Source organism: Chiloscyllium plagiosum, unplaced genomic scaffold (genome assembly GCF_037043375.1).
Source record: "Chiloscyllium plagiosum isolate Xiang-an unplaced genomic scaffold, Cpla_swu_hap1 HiC_scaffold_2, whole genome shotgun sequence".
Taxonomy (NCBI): Eukaryota; Metazoa; Chordata; class Chondrichthyes; order Orectolobiformes; family Hemiscylliidae; genus Chiloscyllium; species Chiloscyllium plagiosum.
Genome location: NW_028270140.1, coordinates 74,096,451 through 74,117,731, shown reverse-complemented (window position 1 = coordinate 74,117,731; position 21,281 = coordinate 74,096,451). Strand labels below are relative to the sequence as shown.

At 40.3% G+C, this 21,281-nt stretch overlaps 1 protein-coding gene across 7 annotated transcripts in view; it reads left to right on the top strand.

The window, feature by feature from the left end:
* vps13a (vacuolar protein sorting 13 homolog A) overlaps positions 1-21,281 on the top strand; it is a 422,990-nt gene that overhangs the window by 325,061 nt on the left and 76,648 nt on the right. For 5 of the 7 annotated variants that reach the window (XM_043712521.2, XM_043712545.2, XM_043712559.2 and 2 more), the window contains 5 exons: positions 3,503-3,614; positions 4,396-4,509; positions 9,469-9,611; positions 16,590-16,671; positions 16,776-16,889. In XM_043712521.2, coding sequence (XP_043568456.2) covers positions 3,503-3,614; positions 4,396-4,509; positions 9,469-9,611; positions 16,590-16,671; positions 16,776-16,889 — 565 coding nt within the window. Of the gene's footprint in view, positions 1-3,502; positions 3,615-4,395; positions 4,510-7,668; positions 8,079-9,468; positions 9,612-16,589; positions 16,672-16,775; positions 16,890-17,361; positions 17,484-21,281 lie in introns of those variants that run through there. The other 2 variants (XM_087997767.1, XM_043712552.2) reach the window with 2 other exon arrangements.

Sequence of the window (21,281 nt, the reverse complement as noted above, 5' to 3'; positions counted from 1 at the left end):
AAAGCACAACAGTTCAGGCAGCATCCGAGGAGCAGGAAAATCGACGTTTAAGGCAAAAGACCTTCATCAGGAATACAGGCAGAGTGCCTGAAGGGTGGAGAGATCAAAATTTTATCTCTCTACCCTTCAGGCACTCTGCCTGTATTCTTGATGAAGGGCTTTTGCCCTAAACGTCGATTTTCCTGCTCCTTGCATGCTGCTTGAACTGCTGTGCTTTTCCAGCACCACTCTAATCCAGAATCTGGTTTCCAGCATCTGCAGTAATTGCTTTTACCTAGGATACCAGGATCGGTTATTTCAGGAAAAAGACATTTTTTTAAACTTTCATCATCGTAGGCTAATTGCATCAACTCAACATATAGAATGGTTAAAATTTGATTGAAGGTCACGTTTCTGTTTCAATAATTTTCTAAAACAAAATGAGAAATATGGATATGTGAATTTTTTTTACTTCAAGCAACGGTAAAGTTTTATTGTAATAATTTAGTTATAGAAACTTCTTTAAATTTTAAATCTGTTTCATGTTGCATTCTTTTAAACGCTAGATTTTTAAAAAAAGATTATTACTCTGACAAGATTTCACCAGATTCTTGCAAAAACCCCTAATTGCCTATCCATAGAGATCTTTGTACTTTCCCATTTTGGAGGAAAAACTTTATAATATATCTTTATTGCCACTATTTGCACATTATAAAAACATCTTTGCACTTGGTACTGCCAGATTGTTTTCAAGTAGAGTTACTGTTGTTATGGAAGCTGTTTCACTTGTAGCAAGGTCCTAAGTGATAAATGGTAAACATCAACAGCTGTTTTGGAGAATCAGTTTTGGAGAAAATTGTCTGACCTCAGATTGTGTTAGGAGTCTTTTGGATCCGTTATGAGCAACAAACATGATCTTAGCTGAATGTTTCACTTGAAAGACAGTTCTTCTTTTGTCAGTTGCTCTTTGGGTGCCTTTGTTCTTGGGTCACTAAAAGTTTGCACTTAGTTACAGCAAGCAGTTAGCAAGGCAAATGTCATGTTAAACTTTACTTCCAAGGGATTTGATTACAGGTATAAAGTTGTCTTGATGCAATTGTACAGACTCTTGGTGAACCCTGGAATATTGGGTCAAATTTTCTGAACAGTGGCAACTGTACTCAGACTGTCACTCCATTCCTTATTCCAATATGAAAGAACTCTGCATTTCTGACAGGCGATTCCAATTTGGACTCCTTCAGAACTGTGGAGCATACTTTAAATCTGACAAGTCACTCATCGAACAGGATAATCAGAAGTCAAAGCACACTTCTTTTTCACAACCTGGGGGAGAGAGGAGAAGGATTAAGTGTTGGAGTAGTGGGAGTCAGATCCTGGGTAGGTGGTGAGAAGTGGGGGGGCATGTAGTCGATGGGTGTGTGAAGTAAATTCAAATTCAGTTTAACACTTGGAATTTATTGAATAGTAGCAGAATCCTTTGAATTCTCCAATTTAAATGGATGCTCCTTGAGGGCTCCAGTCTTAGAGAAATTGTCTATCAAAATTTTCAATTTCCCTGGCATTCCATCAGTTTCCATAGGCTTCTGATATAAAAATCCCACCAATGCTACAGAAAACTATTTGACCACTGGAAAATCTAGTATGCTGTGTGCGGTTTTTGTTGTTCTTATCTGAAAGAGCATACTTGCTATAAATGGCAAGAGGCATGGAATGGCAGCAGAGGATCAACAGACAATCCCTGAGATGGCAAATTCTTTTAAGGTCAGATTGAAGAAACTTGGCCTGCATTCTTAGGGGTTTAGAATAACTAAGGATGTTGTCATTAAAACTTAGAAATTTCTTAGCGAGTGATGGGCTGAATCAAGATAGGATATTTCCCCTGACTGATGTATCTAGAACTAGGGGACATATTCTCGGAATAAGGAGTCAACCATTTAAGACTGAGGTGAGGAAGTATTTCTTCACCAGAATCTTTGGAGTTTTCTACTCCAGTTAGCCATGAAAGCTCAATCATTGAGCTTGTTCAAGAAGAAACGATAGATTTCTGGATGCTAGTGACAGTGTGTACTGTCTGCATGATGCACTGCAGTAATTCACCAAAGATCCTTAGACAGCACCTTCCCAACCCATGACCACTTCCACCTAGACGGACAAGGGCAGCAGGTACTTGGGAACACCACCACCTGCAAGTTCCCCTCCAAGCCACTCACCACCTTGACTTGGAAATATACCGCTGTTCCTTCTCATTCGTTGGGTCAAAATCCTGCAATTCCCTCCTAACGGGCATTGTGGGTCAACCCACAGCATGTGGACTGCAGCAATTCAAGGCAGCAGTTCACCATCGCCTTCTCAAGAGCAAATAGGGATGGGCTACAATGCTGGCTAGCCAGCAATGCCCAAGTCCCACAAATGAATAAAAAAAAGAAGGTATCTGAGGAAATTGAGGTAGGTCATCAGTCATTATTGAATTGAATCACAGAGCAGGTTCGACTGCCATATTCCTGCTCTATTTCTTCCCACATTTCAGCCCATTCAGTGTCAACTTAATTTGCATGCTCTCATTCTGAACTGGGGTTTGAATTCTTGCCTTTTGACTCTTAAGACAAGTGCATTACCAACTAAAGCAAACTGTCTAATTCTTCCAATCGTGAAGGTGCAATGACTAGGTTCAACGATTGTCTCACATAGGTCCTGAATAAAATCATTTTACTTTCTCTTCTTGAATCTCCAACCTGTCTCCAACCTTTCACATGAATCCACATTTTACTTATAAAACATAGGATGACAGCAAGAAGAATATGCACGACCCAATTCCAGAACCTTCCCAACTTGGGTAATTGCTCCTGCTTACTTCCCAAGTAACTGCACCACTCACTATCTAGCAAGGTTATTTAGCTCACGTATGTTACAGTATCTCCTGATTATTTTTCCACTCTGGGAGGTGTGTGCAACAGGAGAAAGATTTCATAATGAAAGACAAAAAAATGTAATGAAGAAGTAAAACAAATTCAAACAAAGACCTGCTGCTTCACAGCGCCCGGGACCCATGTTCGATTCCCACCCAGGGCGACTATCTGTGTGGAGTTTGCACATTCTCCCAGTGTTTGCGTGGGTTTCCTCTGGGTACTCAGGTTTCCTCCCACAATCCAAAGATGTGCTGGCCAGGTAAATTGGCCATCCTTAATTGCCCATAGTGTTAGATAGTTAGGGGTAAATGTAGGGGAATGGGTCTGGGTGGGTTATTCTTGGAGGGTTGGTGTGGACTTGTTGGTCCGAAGGGCCTGTTTCCACACTGTAGGGAATCTAATCTAATCTAAACAAGAATGCTGCAGATTGCCAGACAAAGCTAAAATGGGATACAAACAATGGACCATCTATAGCAAGGGCTGTTTAATTTTAATTTGCCCAGTTGATGAATTAGCAGTATTTTGGTTATAATTATGATGAACGTATTTTAATTGGCTGCATTTATTTCAACTTGAAATATTTTTTTCATAAAGATTATATTATATACTTGCAACAGGTATTTTAAAGTCCTAATTCAAGAAATGGATCTGAAGTTAGATCTTGGTTTTCTTTATGCTGTGATGGACCTATTCACTCAATCAACAGATACAGTTCTTGCAGAGCAAAAGGTATAATACAAACATACATAAAATAAGTAAAAACAAAAAGATATCTAACTTGTGTTTATTTTAATACCTCTTCATTTACTTCTAAGATGTTTGTAATTTCAGTATTTCTACTTGGATAGAAATGCATTTTCTTTGAGTTGCAGATTTGAGGCAGCAGATAGCTACATTAGTCAAAAACAAGTCAATCACTTCCCCATCTAATACCTATCCAATTCATTAAGTTTTTCCAAACTCTGTGCTCCTGGGGCCTTCCTATAGGTAAAGCCTGCCCTCTGCTGAATGTATGACCCGCACTTTCCCTAATCCACAAGCAGAACCGTGAAGCACTTTTGTTATTATTTTCTTACCTTTTTTTAGCTGTCAATTTCCAGACAGCAGAGAAATCCAACAAATAATGGTTAGAAATAGAAGTTTTGCTAAAATGAAGGTACGCAATTTTCTTAAAAATGCTTCAACCCACCCATTGAGAGTAAGTTGATCGCATGCCCCCTCTTCCCTAATTAAAACCAGCATTGGGCAGTCTCGAAGTTGCTTGGGGTCAGATTTAAAATATTTACAACTTACCTTCTCATTTCACCCAGATCTCCCTGTTTAGGTGAGGTTTTAAATGTGTGCAATTAATTTTTAGGTAACGTGTGTAAAATACTCAAAATCTGAACGACCAATCAGAATTCAGAAGAAAGTGCTACGAAATGTTAACCATGCTATTTGTGACATTGAAGTAATGCAATTCTAATTTATAAATTCCACATCTAATTTGTTGAATTACTTTGTTTTTAAGCTGGATCTATTCAAAAAGGACCTTGAGTATATTCAAACAGAGCTGTTGACTGAATCTGCCATTGACACCACACCTGTCAGTCTTTATGAGTATTTCCATATTTCACCTATCAAAGTAAGTAAACATTTTAAGTATTTCACTGAATAAATGTACGATTTTATTAAAGCTATAATCAGATTTGAAGATCTTGTTTCTTGTTTATATAGTAATGGTATTTTCCCACAATGTAACTGCCGATTTCAGGGAACTACATGAAGGGTTTCTTTTCTCATAGAATTATACACTGCTTACCTCATTCTGTAGGTACCATATTATCACAACACCACATTTACTCTACCTGTACTCAGCAATTGTAAAAATGCTCACTCGTGCTGGAGCCTTCAGGAATTCCTGTTGCTAGTCCCATATTAAACTCTCAACTGTGCACCTTTTCAAAAGCTGCAAGTCAAGAACTGTCCTTCGTGGTTCATGTTATTGAAGAACTGGAAAGGCGATGTCTTCTAGAAGCAAATTAGCACCCCACTTTGCTGACTAGGAATTTAAGATGGTAGTGGAGATGAAGGCCATCTTCTTTCCCCCGGATGGCCGGAGGAGAGCATAGCACAAGATTCTATCAGCTGGTCCGAAGTTGCCATCCAGGTCAATGCTGTTTCCATGATATGTAGAAACATTCAGCCATGCCATAAGCGATAAGCTATGTTCTGCTCTCTGCAAGGATAAGTGTTACAATTTTCTCTCTGCTACCTTACACTCATTCCAACTCTGCTACTGCACTAAGCTCCCACCAAGGCAGCAGTATCTTTTCTCGTCTCTTGTACATCCCATTTCCCCAGTCTTATCCTTCCTATCCACTGCACTTCCTACTTTCTCACTCACTTGGGATACTTGCCCATCTTTGCTCCCCCTGCATCCGCTCTTAATAGCTAAAAGTGCCAAGTACTTGTATCTCTGCCAAGTACTTGTATCTCACTTAATCCCTCCCTTCGTCTCATCTCAAGAGAAAATGTCTCACAATAGAGCTGAAAGAGCCAAACCATAACAGGATCGCTGACAAATGTCTCCTCACCAGAATCAAGACAGAATCCTTGATGCAGGATGTTCAGAGCTTCATGTCCTGGCAACCAAGAAAGGTTCATTATGACATACTGCACTGCTTCCTCAAAAGCATTGTGTAGGTGCTTAATATGTTGAAGCTTCTACCCCTATTGTGCAACTCATTACACTGTTTCTGCAGCCACCAGTAACATTTAAAATGGTCTGTACCCACTAGAAACTTGTCCCTCTGGCCAACAGCTGCTCCTCCACTTCTGAGGAATAAGCAACACACTATGAAGTAGTGGCAAAGCTGTCTCCTGCACCATCAAGCTCAGATACTGTCACCTCAGTGGGTAATTTAAATAGATTAGACTTGAGAACACATTCTGAATGTCATGTTTTCAGGATTCCTAGCACTTGAGGTTATCTGCAGCCAAATAGACTTGTGAAAGAGAGGCACTGCTTAGAATCATATAGACTCTACAGTGTGAAAAGAGGCCATTTAATCCATTAGTCTGTGGGAGGAAAGCAAAGCATCCAGTACAAATTCCACACAGACGTTCACCCACAGATGGATCCCTGGCAGTGTGAGGTAGCAGTGCCTACCAGGTACTCCGGTTTGACCTGGAATCGATTTCTAAAAAGACTGTTCATCTCTTGCATGGGTGGGTCTTGACCAGTCCAGCAGTGAAAATCATTCTATAGCACGCATTTGAACACTGAAAGTTTATCTACAATGATGTTTTACCCATGCCAACTGTATACCCTGTGTAAACTCTCCTCTTCCTCTGCCTCCCACTATGCCTAAGTGCAATCAAAACCTCCACAAAGGTGCATAGAAAGCTGGCTGTGTAGTTCACCCTTATGGTCTCAAGGACTTGGACAGTCCCTGATGCATTTGGGCCTTGAGAGCCGAGGTCTTTTTCTTAGATGCAGGCTCATCACCTCAACTTGAACTTCTGCCTCTTTGGAATAACAGGCAAAGGAGTAGATGGTGGGGCACTTGGAGTGAGTTTGAGGTCTTTCATCCTCTTCTCACTTTGCCATTGATCTTGAGACCTATGACGAGAGCAGTGGAGTGCAGCTCCTTGCTAATATTTAGAAGTGTGTGAACTGGGTCTAGATGTTCAAGGGTGTCACCAACCTGTCCATGGATGTAGCCAGATGGCATGTCTGCCAGAGACAGCACATTACTGGTAACATCAGAGACTTCTCCATCCTTCAGTATAACTTGGAGTGCCTCTGACAAACCTGCCTGCTGTTCTTGTTTCTGTGTGTGCATTTTGACCAAGTCATTAATGACTGAAACTGAGGGCTCATCTGCCCAGGACTGAGCAAGAAATTGATCTCCTCCAACCTCCTAAGTGCCAAACAGCCTGGGGCATTTCTTCTCCAGCCTTTGCAGAGATGTGTCTGTTATGTGCTCAGAATATTCCCCCACATGTCTAATCTAGAAAATGTGCCCACCGAGGTGATAGTTCACTAGAGGTGCAGATGAAAGCCTTGTTCGTGCATTCTGAGGGCTCAATAGCTTCCTCCTCAGTGTTGGAGGTGAAGCAGATGGATATCTGACACTGGCCTTTTTATAGAGCATTGATGGGTGGTGCTGTTGCCTGCGTCAGTCAAGAGATGGAATTAGCTATCTAAGAGGAATAAAAGCTTGTTAATTTTTGGCATGAGGTAACAGTGGAGGTAATTGGAGAGCAAAACAGCTCTGTACAGTACAGTGAAGCTTACCATGTTGTTTGCCTACTGAGGTCTCCCCATCCTCACATGAACAGTTGTATACTTCTCTGGCTTATTCACGTGTTTACTCCTCATATGAAACGGAGCTGACCCCTGCCAACTACCTTTGCCCAGTAATGAACCAGTCTTACCTTCTATGATACAAAGGGAGATGTTGAATATGATGGGAATGGATGGATGAGAAATTAATAATGATGTATGAACAGGGGAAATGGTGAGGTATCCCTAGTGAGAAAGTAGGAAGCACAGGGGACAGGAATGGTGATAAGTTCAAGAGAATGATGTGTGTGAGGGCGGTAGTGGACATGATGCATACAATAGTCCCAAGAATATGGGGTAAGCCATTTAGGACTTGAAAAGGGAAAGGTCTCCCCTCAGCACCTCATCCACCAGAATTACTAGGTCCCTCTCTGCAAAGCAGGATAGGAGCTTTCCTTTCTATCTCATAATGATTAAGCACCACAGTGACAGGGCCGTTCTTGTTTTTTGTAGCATCTAAATTGATGTGCCACTGGGCTAAAAAGAAAATGGTGCAGTGGATGAGCACTAGAAGATCACAGCAGGGACAGTGCTTCCACCATTCTTCCGGAAAAGGCACCAAATAACCTGGCTGCCTGCTTAATGAGATGCAAAGTGGAAAATTGTGAGAGGAAAATCATTCCAAACCATGGCACACTGGAATCTCATTCAACAATACAATTGACTGCAAATGAAAAAAGTTTGCCTGTTATGTTTTGCTTTCTGCCTCCCTCCTTGCTTGAATTGCAGTGTTATATGTAGGATTGGTCTAATATGATAGGACTTTCTAGAATCTAGGGAATTCTGGAAAATTATGATAAATGGATATGTTTTAAGACCTGAGCAGGCAGGCCATCAAATCCAGGATTCCTGAACCTTTAGTGTCATATGTTTGCCAAGTATTTTTATCTCTAATTATAATGACTATTGCAAGATCCTCCCTCTCTTTGGGACCCTCATTTTCTAACATAACTGATTGTTTTGCCATGAAAATGGATCTAAAACAAATTTCTTCAGAGTCTGTCATTTACTTGTTTTCTGTTAATTTTTCATACTCAAAGAGCCCACCTTTTAGCTATTTAGTCTATTTCTAAATGCTTATAGGAGCTTACACGTTTTATACTTATTGCTTGTTTACACTCTCAATTTGTTTTCTCCTTTTTAGTCATTGTTAGTGAATTCTAAAATGTCCCTAATTTTCTGATCTTTCCCTAGTTTCCTCGAGATTGCATTCCTCATCTTTGATTTTGACGCAATCCTTTCAATGTCTATAGCAATGGATTGGCTCATCTTTATAGTCTTTCCTTCCCAATGTAATGTACCTTTGGGAATTATTAATAAGTCCTCAAATGTCTGGCACTGCCTATCTAGAGCTTGCTAATCTATTTTTACAGTCCTCTTTAGCTAACTGTCTTCACAGCTTCAGCCTTTACTTTAAATTCAAAGAGCAAAAGATTTAAGTTGCTTGACAATGCCAAAGGCTATCTCTTTTTAAATCGTACATTTCAACTCTTTCACAATCCCAACAGGCTTCCTGACATCTCCAAAGAACCTGGGCGAGTTTTGACCCTCCGCTCAAATTTTCAAATCCCATGATGAAGTTTGTTCCTCCTTCAGAAGGCAACTACAGTTTTAAATGTGGATGTAAACAACATCCATTTCTTTCTGTCTGTCTTGCACACTGTCAGTCACACATGCACGCACAAAAATGATGGGAGTGCAGTACTTCTGAATTCGGGCTCAGGTGTTGTTTTGGGTAAGATGTGGAGCCTGATACTACATCAGGCCAGCACATTTTTAATGGAAAATAACATTCTTTTCATTTCTTGTGCAAACTGTGATTGTAATTAATTTTCACCCAATTGTACTTTATATAATTATACTACATACAGGAGGTGCCTGATTTATTATTATACTTGAGAGAATCTCTTGCAGAATAACGTCAAAGCCCATTGATTCAAATGATCCAATTGACACTTCAAATCTTGTAAGAATTAAGGGACTCTCCACAAAGTTAAATTCTAGAGAAGAATGCATCATATCAAGGTTCCAGGAGTGCTTGTCATTACATATAACCTGACTCTGAAATTCAGGTCAAATTAGTCAAAATGAAAATTGTCTAAGATTTTCTGTTAGACTGTTTTATGGGGCAACAAAAACTACATATTCGAGCTTCTGACCATTACTGCCAGAATTACTTGATAGCATTTCAACATTGTTGCCAAGAGTTTCATTAATTATCATTTTCTTGTGTTAATGTTTATGTTCTTGTAGCTACATTTGAGCTTCTCCATTAGTTCTGGAGGTGAAGAAAGTAACAAACAACAAGAAGCAGAACTGATCCCAGTGCAATCTCTGAACCTGTTGCTGAAAAGCATTGGAGCAACTCTCACTGACGTACAAGATGTTGTCTTCAAGTATGTGAATTACTTGCATGATTTTGTAATTATTCAGTGTACATTATTGAAACACACTAAGGATTGCAATAGTGGCTTTTGAATACAAAATCAAACAATGTATTACTTAGTGAAAACATTTAACAGCTTGCAAATTCACAGTGCACCTTCTAGGACTTGACTATGTATTACCTAGACTGATGTTTTGTACAGAAGTTAGAGAGGTCTGCAATGCTTGAGGGTACCGTTGTTTTCTCGGCTGACGTTATTGTGTGGTACTGAGAGACAACTTCACTACTTGAAGGTACTATGTTTCAAACATTAAGCTGAAGCACGCCTGTTTATTAATGTGAGTTCAAAGTATTCATTGCAAAATTCAAACAAATAAAGTCCAGCATACCTTTGTCCCTTAGGTTAATCTCTCAAAAACTTCCTTTAATTATACTGTTATTTGTTTAAAATATATTGACACACAAAAAATTGCTGCTGTAATTTTCCCGTGAAGAAATTTGGTGCATTCTTAAGATACTACTGTTTTCTTTGTCTCTGAGATCTGAGCATTTCTGGCAAGGCCACAATCGTTACCTATTCATTGTCACATGTACAGTCATAGATATGTACAGCATGGAAACAGACCCTTGGGTCTAACTCATCCATGCAGATCAGATATCCTAACCTAATGTAGTTCCATTTGCCAGCCCTTGGCCCATATCCCTTTAAACTCTTCCTATTCGTATACCCATCGAGATGCTTTTAAATTTTGTAATTGTACCAGCCTCCACCACTTCCTCTGGCAGCTCATTCCATACATGTACCGTCCTCTGGGTGAAAAAGTTGCCCCTTAGGTCTCTTTTATTTCTTTTCCCTCTCACCCTAAACCTATGCCCTCTAGTTCTGGACTCCCCCACCCCAGGGAAAAGACTGTCTATTTACCCTATCCATGCCCCTCATAATTTTGTAAACCTCTATAAGGTCATCCCTCAGCCTCCGACGCTCCAGGGAAAACATCCCCAGCCTGTTCAGCCTCTCCCTATAGCTCAAATCCTCCAACCCTGGTAGCATCCTTGTAAATCTTTTCTGAACCCTTTCCAGTTTCACAACATCTTTCCGATAGGAAGGAGACCAGAATTGCATGCAATATTCCAATAGTGGCCTAACCAATGTCCTGTACGGCCGCAACATGACCTTCCAACTCCTGTACTCAATACAGTGACCAATAAAAGAAAGCGTACTAAACGCCTTCTTCACTATCCTATCTACCTGCGTCTCCACTTTCAAGGAGCTATGAACCTGCACTCCAAGGTCTCTTTGTTCAGCAACACTCCCTAGAACCTTGCCATTAAGTGTATACATCCTGCTAAGATTTACTTACCCAAAATGCAGCACCTCGCATTTATCTGAATTAAACTCCATCTGCCGCTTCTCAACCCATTGGCCCATCTGGTCAAGATCCTGTTGTAATCTGAGGTAACCCGCTTCGCTATCCACTTCACCTGCAATGGTCATTCAGACCTCAGAGTCAGCTCCACCATGTATGATCACAGCTGATCATTCAACTTAATTGTCTGTTCCCATTTCTTTCTCTCCTTCATGTCCTTTGATCCCTTTTGTCCCTAGTTGTGATCTCCAACTCCTTTTTGAAACCATGCAGTGTTTTGGTGCTGACTGCTTCCTGTGGTGGCACATTCCAAAGGCTCACCACTGTCTGGGCGAAGACATCTTTCTCAGTCCTAACGTGGGTTTAACCACATTCTTAGACTCTGGTCTCTGGTTGTGGACCATCTCTTGCATCTACCCTGTCTAACCCTGTCAGAATTTTAGACGTTTCTATGAGATCCCCTATTCTTCTAAACAGAAGTGAATATAATCCAACGGATTCAACCTCTCAACAGTCAGCCCTGGTGTGCCAGCAATCAGTCCTGGAAGTCTTGGCTGTACTGCTTCCTCAACAAAGGAGACCAAAACTGCACACTGTATTCCAGGTATGGTCTTACCAAGGCCTTGTATAATAGCAACATATACCTGCTCCTGTACCCAAATTCTTTATGAACATACCATTTGCCTTCTTCACCACCCACTCCACCTGCTTGCTTACTTTAAGCAACTAGTGTAAAAGGACACTGAGATCTCATTGCAAATTCTCCTGTCAATTTATAGCCAGATGTAAGTTCTCCTGTTTTTGCTACCATGTCGATGACATCACATTTAATTGACATTACGCTTCATCTGCCATGCATTGCCACTAGGTCTGCATCCTCCTCACAACTTACCATCCTACCAAGTTTTGTCATCTGTAAGTTTGGAGATTATTACATTTAGTTTCCTCATTTAGTAAATCATTTATATATATCAATAGCTGAGGTCCTGGCATTGATCCTTGCAGCATATGCCTGCCATTCGGAAAACAAACCATTTTTTTCCTCTATGGTATTGTTACGAGTTTGATTTGCCCAATATGTATGTTGATAAAAGTCATAATGACAGGTGTTCCTTTATTACATGCACCTCTAATCTCCTGTTTAATACCATTGCCATCACCCCCTACTGCTTGGAGGTCTATATACAACCCACATTAGCCCCTTTTCTGAGCTCTACCCATTCAGATCACACATCAGAGCCAATATCCTTCCTCAATAATGTGTTAATTTCCACTTGAACCATCAATGCAAATCCACCGCCATTTCCTTTTTGTCTGTTCTTCCTCAAAACTGAATACCCTGAATGTTCAGTTCCGATTCCTGGTCACCCTCCAGCCATATCTCCCCAGTTTGCAATGAGAATTTGCAATGTCCCAACTCGATTATTTTTCACTGTGGCCCTGTTTAATGTTGGCTGTTGATTTTGCTTCTTATCACTTTTCTCATTCCCTTTCTTATAAGAGACCATAAGACATAGGAGCGGAAGTAAGGCCATTCGGCCCATCGAGTCCACTCCACCATTCAATCACAGCTGATGGGCATTTCAACTCCACTTACCCGCATTCTCCCCGTAGCCCTTAATTCCTTGTGACATCAAGAATTTATCAATTTCTGCCTTGAAGACATTTAGCGTCCCAGCCTCCACTGCACTCTGCGGCAATGAATTCCACGGGCCCACCACTCTCTGGCTGAAGAAATATCTCAGAATTTCTGTTCTGAATTTACTCTCTCTAATTCTAAGGCTGTGTCCACAGGTCCTAGTCTCCTCGCCTAACGGAAACAATTTCCTAGCGTCCACCTTCTCCAAGCCATGTATTATCTTGTAAGTTTCTATTGGATCTCCCCTTAATTTTCTAAACTCCAATGAATACAATCCCAGGATCCTCAGCCGTTCCTCATATGTTAGACTTTCCATTCCAGGGATCATCCTTGTGAATCTCTGCTGGACACGCTCCAGTGCCAGTATGTCCTTCCTGAGGTGTGGGGACCAAAACTGGACACAGTACTCCAAATGGGGCCTAACCAGAGCTTTATAAAAGTCTCAGTAGCACAACGGAGCTTTTATATTCCAACCCTCTTGAAATAAATGACAACATTGCATTTCTTAATCACGGACTCAACCTGCATGTTTACCTTTAGAGAATCCTCAACTAGCACTCCCAGATCCCTCTGTACTTTGGTTTTACAATTTTTTCACCGTTTAGAAAGTAGTCCATGCTTGTATTCTTTTTTCCAAAGTGCAAGACCTCGCACTTTTACTATCATTTCTAATATATTTTAGTCTTTAATTCATCATCTTCTGGCTCCGTGCATAGGTTCCCATCTCCCTGTCAAAGTCTCCCCACACACACTAGCAAATCCTCTAGGACATCAGTCCCAGTCCTGCCCAAGTCAAAACTTGGCAACTTGAAAATGCCCTGAGTGTGCATTCATTTTCTGGGAAGCCAGGAATACACCAAGTGATTCCCCTTCATGTGCTAGTAGGGCACGTCTTCAAAAACCTCCACTAAACCTGTCAATCTGTATTTTCTTTTGTAAGATCAAGTAAATTGGTTATTATACTAGACCTTAAATGTATTGTTAGGATTTTCTTCATAATAGATGTCAATATTTACCCCCAATGTCTAATATTCCAAGTTCTTGATTGGCTCGAACAGGAGCTTTCTATTCACTTACTTCCAATCTGATAGAACCAGTTGCAAAGTTAAAAATATTGTTAAAATGACTACACACTCTGCATAGCTCAAAATGAAGCCTTAAACACAAGATTTTTGAAGGCGTCTTTGAAGAATTTTAGATTCAAGATTTCAAAGCTGCATTCAGAGTTTGAATTTCTAAAGTTTTTGAATTTTTTTTAAAAATCATTTTGCTTTCCATCTCTTTTACCAAATCATCTTTCAGAACATAGCAGAGTCAAAACACTATTTGACATACCAAATCACCCTGAAAAGTTGTTCCTTGCCTTTATCAGATCCTGGGTCAGACTTGCAATGCAAAAATTTATTTTCTAATTTTTTGTGGATTGTGGGATTCGCTGGCTGGCCAGCATTTATTGTCGGTCCTTTGTTATCCTTGAAAAGGTGGTGGTGAGCTGCTTTCTTTAACTGCTGCAGTCTACCTGTTGAAGGTTGACTGACCCACAATGCCATTAGGGAGAGAATTCCAGGATTTTGACCCAGTATCAGTAACGGAATGATATCCTTCCAAATCAAGGTAGTGAGTGGCTCAGTGGGGAATTTGAAGGTGGTAGTGTTCCCACATATCTGCTGCCCTTGTCCTTCTAGTTTGTGGGTTTAGAAGTTGCTGTCTTAGGATCTTCAGTGAATCTCTGTAGTACATCTTGTGGATAATATGCTTTGCTGCAACTGAGATTGGGTGGTGGGGGGGAGGAGATGCTTGTGGATATGGTGCCAATCTTGAAGATACAGTGAAAAGTGTTTTGTCACCACAATCCAACATCATTTTGAGGTACAATTAGGATAAAGAGAAATTATGTAAATAAGAGTTCATCCTCAGTTCAAATGGGGGTCTCAAGCATGGCTTCAGGGCTTCTACAAGGTCCCTGCGAGGCATTCTGGTCCTCAGTGAGTCCTGCTCTGGGAACAGCAACAGTGAAGCTGATGGCCCAAGAGACTCAGGCTCTGCTGCTGCTGTCTTGCTGACACTGCCAAGGTCTTCAGGCCTACAGCTATCAGGAATCTCCCCTTCTCTGAGCTCCAGGCCTACCACTGCCCCCAAGAATCCAGGCTCCAGGCCAGCTGCCTCCAGGGGTTCCACTCCAGACACTACTATCATCAAGAGCATGGTCTCCAGGCCTACTGTTGCCGCCAAGAGTCCCACCTTCTGGAGTCCCCTTTCCAGATGTCACCACTGCCAGGAGGTCAGGCTCAGAGCCTACCATTGCTGTGAGTGCAGGCTCCAGGCACCACAGCCAAGAGTCCCAGTCCACGCTGCTGATGCTGCACCCACACCCTGCTGACACCACTCCAACTTCTGATGATGAAGAGAGGAAGACAAGATAAAAGGTGAAAAGTACATAGAGAAAATGATGCCACTGGCCTGGAGCGGATGGGCTCCGATGACCTATTGATCTGTGCCATCTTGGTTTTTCAATGGTGATGGTTTCTAGGAGATTGGCAGTCACTTTGTTGTTGCTCATAGCAACTGCTTGCAACCAAAATCATTCTTCCTTATATTAAGTCTACAAGTGAGTATGCCTTATAATTTAATCATTTTTGACTTTTCTAACCTATTAAAAACAAGCAGTGGTATTGCTTTGGGGAACTCAAATAGACACCACAGCAATGTAGCTATCTTTTGACAATTTTGTATTAATTTTCTAACAAGAGCCAAGATTCAATAAACCGTTGTGTTTAATGAATAATAGAGTTCTGCTTAAATCAAAATAGTAATGTCCATTTTTATTCTTTTGTCTCTTTTGATCTCTTCTAACCAAAAGTCCATTGGTCTGACGTTGCTCTCGCCTCTCAAAAAGTCAGAAACCAAGTCAAACAATGCTAATAAATGATTTAAAACATGCAAAATAAGGTTTTAAGAATCTAAGATTATAAGAATATAAAAGATACTATTGGTTAAAGGGTACTTGAAACCAAAATTAACTTGAAGCAAGAACAGTCATAAGGAAAGAAAAGAGAGATAAGGAAGCAGAAGTCTAAAGTTTACTTCTCATGCCAAGTGCAAGATCTTACCTTTGGGTTTTGGACTGTGTTGTAAATATTAAATGGGAGTCAGAGACCCATGCTGTTTGAGAAACAAATATTCACTGTAATTTTCCCAAAATTGAAGAATTGCTGTCCAATTTAGAATAGTGGTCGGCACTCAAAGACAACAGACCAATTGGAGGCCCTCTAGCACTTGAAAAAATAACTGGTTTCTGATGTAAATGAAGGAAAATGCAAGAGGACCATGGAGAGACCTTTCTCCAACGTTTCTTCTTTTACAATAAGAAAAAGTACCTTTAGCAACTGGACCAGTACTGTAACTGAAGCCAGTTGGGGAGAGACTGCAATCCCGCCTGGAGTCCAAGTTCCATGCATACTTCCAGAGATGACCTCTGGGTAGCCACACTTTTCCCTACTAACTATGGGACCAAGACACAAAGTAGGACATTCCAACCAGCCTCCAATTATTGACCATAACAGACCTTTAAATAGCTACACTTTTTGGTTGAGTCTTCCCATTCCCAATCGTCCTCCACTGGTAATTCCCCCAAGAGTAGGATCAGAATCTGGGAACTGGATCTGACTGAATTTATTACCCACCTGCCTATTTCTCTGGTTGCCCTATTGTGACAAAAACATTCATTCCTAAATAGCTTTCTGTGTACTGGAGTGTACTGGAAAAATATTGTCCACACGTATAGTTAAAACCTACTTGCTTTCAAACTTTTGTAGTAATTTAGAGGTTAGTTTGTGTTTTGCAATCTCTACCAGAGAGCTATGGTAATTGCGAAAGATTTTGAAGTTTTAAATCTTTTCATCACAAGTTTGTGTCGCTTAACATTTTACAAGATAGATAAATAAATCTTGTGCTTAATATTCAAATAATCGATTCCTTGCAGGCTTGCATTTTTTGAAATCCGTTATCAGTTTTATACTACACAACAACTTCAGTGGGAGGTACTCCGACATTACTCCAAGCAGGTATGTACAATATTTCAGGTGCAGTTTTAAATATTATTAATAATCCCCAGTACAAGTAGTTATAATAATTTGTTTTCAAACAATTTCTGATTCTCCCCCTCTAGGCAATCAAGCAATTGTATGTGCTTGTTCTTGGACTAGATGTCTTAGGCAACCCTTTTGGTTTAATCAGAGATCTATCAGAAGGAGTTGAAGCCTTTTTCTATGAACCTTATCAGGTCAGATTTCAAGATTTCAATTTATAAACTACTTAATACATAAGCTCTTTAAGTAAATCAAATGTAATTTACAAGATGTATTATTTTGTGTGCAAAATTCTATACACAGCAAATCAGTGATGTTTTTTGTCAAATTTAGGTAGTATGTGCTAGCTTTTTTAAGGTCTGTGACTAGAAGATGACTCTATCCTTTATCATTGGATTTATTGCATTGTGATGCATTATCTTTTCTTATCATTTGAATTGTATTTACCTTTTGAAAATTAAGAAATAATTTAAGCATTTTATGAAATAACTGCATCAAATTTTATATGGTGCATTGTTACAATGACATTATAGTCTTAACAGAAAATTCACTGAAGATTATCACATCTTATCCTTAATTAAACCTCCCCAGCTGGCTACAACAGTGTCAGTGAGGCTGTAATCGCACATTGATCTGACCATCTCCTCCTCTGCACCCCCATTTCAGATTTTCCACCTTTGTCCTACCAGGCGGACTAGGACGCAGGTCAGGGTTATTGACCTGAGGGAGTTTTTAAAAAATCAAATTGGCGTCATGCAGGAAGGCTATAAGTTGATTGTCTGGTGAGAATTGACCACTTTTTTCCCTTTTACCAAAGTTAGGGAGTTACTCTAAAGAGCTAGGGAGCATGGGGACAGAGTAGTAATGTTACTGAGTTTATAATCCAAGCGGTTGGGCTAATGATTTGGTGGCATTGGTTCAAATTCCATTATAGAATCTTGTGGAATTTAAATTTAAGCAACTAATTAAAATTGAAGTAATGAAGACAACCATTCATTGGAATGGTAGAGGGGAGGCCCTGGACACAGTCACGGTACTAAAAAAAGTACAAGGGGAGGATGAGTGGACACTAGATAGGATAGCTTGAAGAATAGAGAAAAAGTCTGAATGACATTACAGCAAAGTCATACCATGTTGAGCAGAGGTGATGAGGGGAAGGCAGGTGATGTGGTGCACATGGACTTCCAAAAAGCCCTTGATACAGTGCTGGTATGAAGGGCTTATCATGAAAAACATTTGAGGACTTTGGGTTTGTACTTGATGGAGTTTAGAAGGATGAGGGGAGATCTCATTGAAACTGATAAAATACAGAGATCTATTGATAGAGTGGACTTGGAGAAGATGTGCCTACTAGCAGGGGAGGCTAGGATGGAAGGGCAAAGCCTCAGAGTGAATAGATGACCCTCTGAAACTGAGACAAGGAAGAATTTCTTCATCCAGAGTGTGGTGAATCTGTGGAACTCAGTGCTGCAGAAGGCTGTGGAGAGCAAGGCATTGAGTGTATTTAAGAAAGACAGACAGGTTCCTAATTAGTAAGTGATCAAGGATCAAGGGGGAGAAGACAGGAGAATGGGTTTGAAAAACTTATCAGCCATGATTGAATGGCAGAGCAGACTTGATGGATTGAATGGTCTAATTCTGCTCCTATATCATATGGTCTTATAGCCACAGACATGATTGTACAGAAAGTTGTAAATCCTTGAATAAAATCAACAGAGACAATATAGACACAAAAATTCCTGAGGCATGAGAAATAGAGTGATAGTTAATGGATTTCTTCTGTGCTGGAAGATGGTTTATTGTGGAGGCTCAGAATGGGAACTCCTGCTTTTCCTTAGATATGTAAATGATGTAGACATTGGTGTGCAGGTGACAATTTCAAAGTTTGTGGATGGCACAAACTTTTGAGGATTGTGAACTGAGGAAGACAGTACAAATTTTCCAGAGGACATTGACAAGTTGGTGGATTGGACAGTTAGGTAACAGATGAAGTTCAGTGTGGAGAAGTTTGTGGTGATTGACTTTGATGCAAAGAACATGGAGACAGTATAAAACAAAGGGTGTTATTCCAAAGTATATGCAGGAGAATGAGTCATTACAGGTGGCAGGACAGATAGAGAACGTGGTTAATAAATCATACAGTATTCTAGGCTTCATAAAAAGGGGCATAAAGTATAAGAGCAGGGCAGTTGTAATGAACATGTAGAAGACACTGGCTGCACCTCAGCTGAAGTATTATATATATAGTTCTGTGCGCCACACTGTAGGATGGATGTAAATCAGTTGGAGAGAGTGTCGGTGTCCCTTATGAGAAAGTTCCAGGGTTCATATACTTCAGTTTTGAAGAAAGTTTGACTCTGTTTACCTTTGAGATAAAGCTAGGAGGAGATTTGATAGAAGTTTACAAAATTGTGACAATGTCAATAAGGTAAACTGTTCCTATTCCTAAATGGATAAAGAATCAGAGGGCATGTTTCAAGTGTTTTGCAAAGGAAGAAGATGCAAAGTGAGAAAAAAAATTACACAGCAAGCTATTAGAATCTGGAATGCACTGTCAGCAAGTATGGTGGAAGCAGGTTTGATTGAGACATTCACAAAAGCAATAGATGATTAATTTAATTAGAAACAATGTGCAGGCTTATGGGGAAAAAGCAGGAGAGTGGCACTGTAATAAAATGCTGAAAGATCCAATGTGGACACACAAGACCAAATGACCACCACCTTTTCCATAATAGTTTAGTGATTCTGAGACCTGGGAAATGAAAGTCTTTTTGTTTGATAGTAAGGGTTAAATAAATTATTTTGATTAATCTCCCTATACTTAAGTAGAAAAAAGGATAGCGAGTGAGTCTTTGTTTTCCAATAAGTTTTATCAGCTACTGACCAGTAGAGTTGATCAGAGGTTGCCAGTGGGTATCGTTTATGTCGACTTTCAGAAGACTTTCAATAAGGTCCCATATAAGAGATTAGCATGTAAAATGAAAGCACATTGAATTGTGGGTAGCGTACTGAGATGGATAGAGAACTGATTGGCAGACCAGAAATAAAAAGAAAAAGAGGTATTTTAGGTGTTGGAGATGATTTCCTCGAATTCTAGGAGCAGCAATTACTGTTTTATATGCTGTTGCATTGTTTTGGAACATTGGAGAAAAAAATAAAGTCAAAACAACGACACTTTTGAAAAGGAGAGGGACAGACAAAGACAGCACATTGTCAGGTCAGTGCAGGAGAGAGAGAGAGAGTGAGACAAAGAAACCCACACTGCTAACCGACACAGCAGTGGACCTGTGCAGTTATTGCCTTTGCTGTTGAATTCATGTATCACTGGACATCGGAGTGCGTCTGGGAAAATTAACGAACAGTGAAATTCACAACTAATCTTGGAGGAATCTGTTTGGGAGAGGTCACAGCGCAGAAACAGATAAGTGAATAGTTTTAAGTATAGCCTTGCTGTAAATCTACAATAGTGAGTAGAGTGGGTTCTTTCTTGATTACGTGTTTTATTTGAGATATGTCTCTTGATTAATGTTAAAAATGTAAGCCATAAGTATTAAGTTAGCCTGGAGCAGTGTTTGTAGAGTAATAAGATGGTGCTATTTTCTGGGTCTGTAGACTGGAAGAAGCAAAAATGGCCCTGAGTAGAGTCATATGCTCTTCTTGTCAGATGTGGGAGTTTAGGGAGACTTTATGTGTTACTGAGGATTATATCTGCAATAAATGCTGTTGGTTACGAATCCTATCAGATCGAATGGATCAGTTAGAGGCAATGAGGAATTTACAAGAGGAAGGTGGTGTGATGGATGGCACTTATAGGAAGGGAGAAAAGTCACAGATACAGTCACATAGATGAGCTAACTCCTGGAAAGGTAAGAGAGGTAGGCAGCTAGTGCAGGAGCCTTCTGTGGCTATCCCCATTTCTTGGGAAATAAGGCAGGGCAGGTGACTGAGGTGTCAGTGGGGGAGCACTTTGGGGCCTGCGACCATAACTCTATTAGTTTTAAAATAGTGATGGAAAAGGATAGAGTAGATCTAAAAAATGAAGTTCTAAATTGGAGGAGGGCTAATTTTGACAGTATTAGGCAAGAACTTTCAAAATCTGATTGGGAGCAGATGTTCGTAGGTAAAGGGATGGCTGGAAAATGGGAAGCCTTCAGAAATGAAATAATGAGAGCCCAGAGATAGTATATTCCTGTTAGGGTGAAAGGATAGGCTGCTGAGTGTAGAGAATGCTGGGTGACTAGAGAAATTGAGAGTTTGGTTAAGAAAAAGAAGAAAGCATATGTCAGGGATAGCCAGGCAGGATCGAGTGACTTCCTTGTAAGAGTATAAATGCAGTAGGCGTATACTTAAGAGGGGAATCAGGAAGGCAAAAAGGGAACATGAGATAGCTTTGGCAAATAGAGTTAAGGAGAATCTAAAGAGATTTTACAAATACATTAAGGACAAAAGGCTAACTAGGGAGAGAATAGGCCCTCTCAAAGATCAGCATGGCGACCTTTGTGTGGAGCCGCAGGAGATGGGGGAGATACTAAATGAGTATTTTGCATCCGTATTTACTGTAGAAAAGGAGATTGGGGACATAGAAT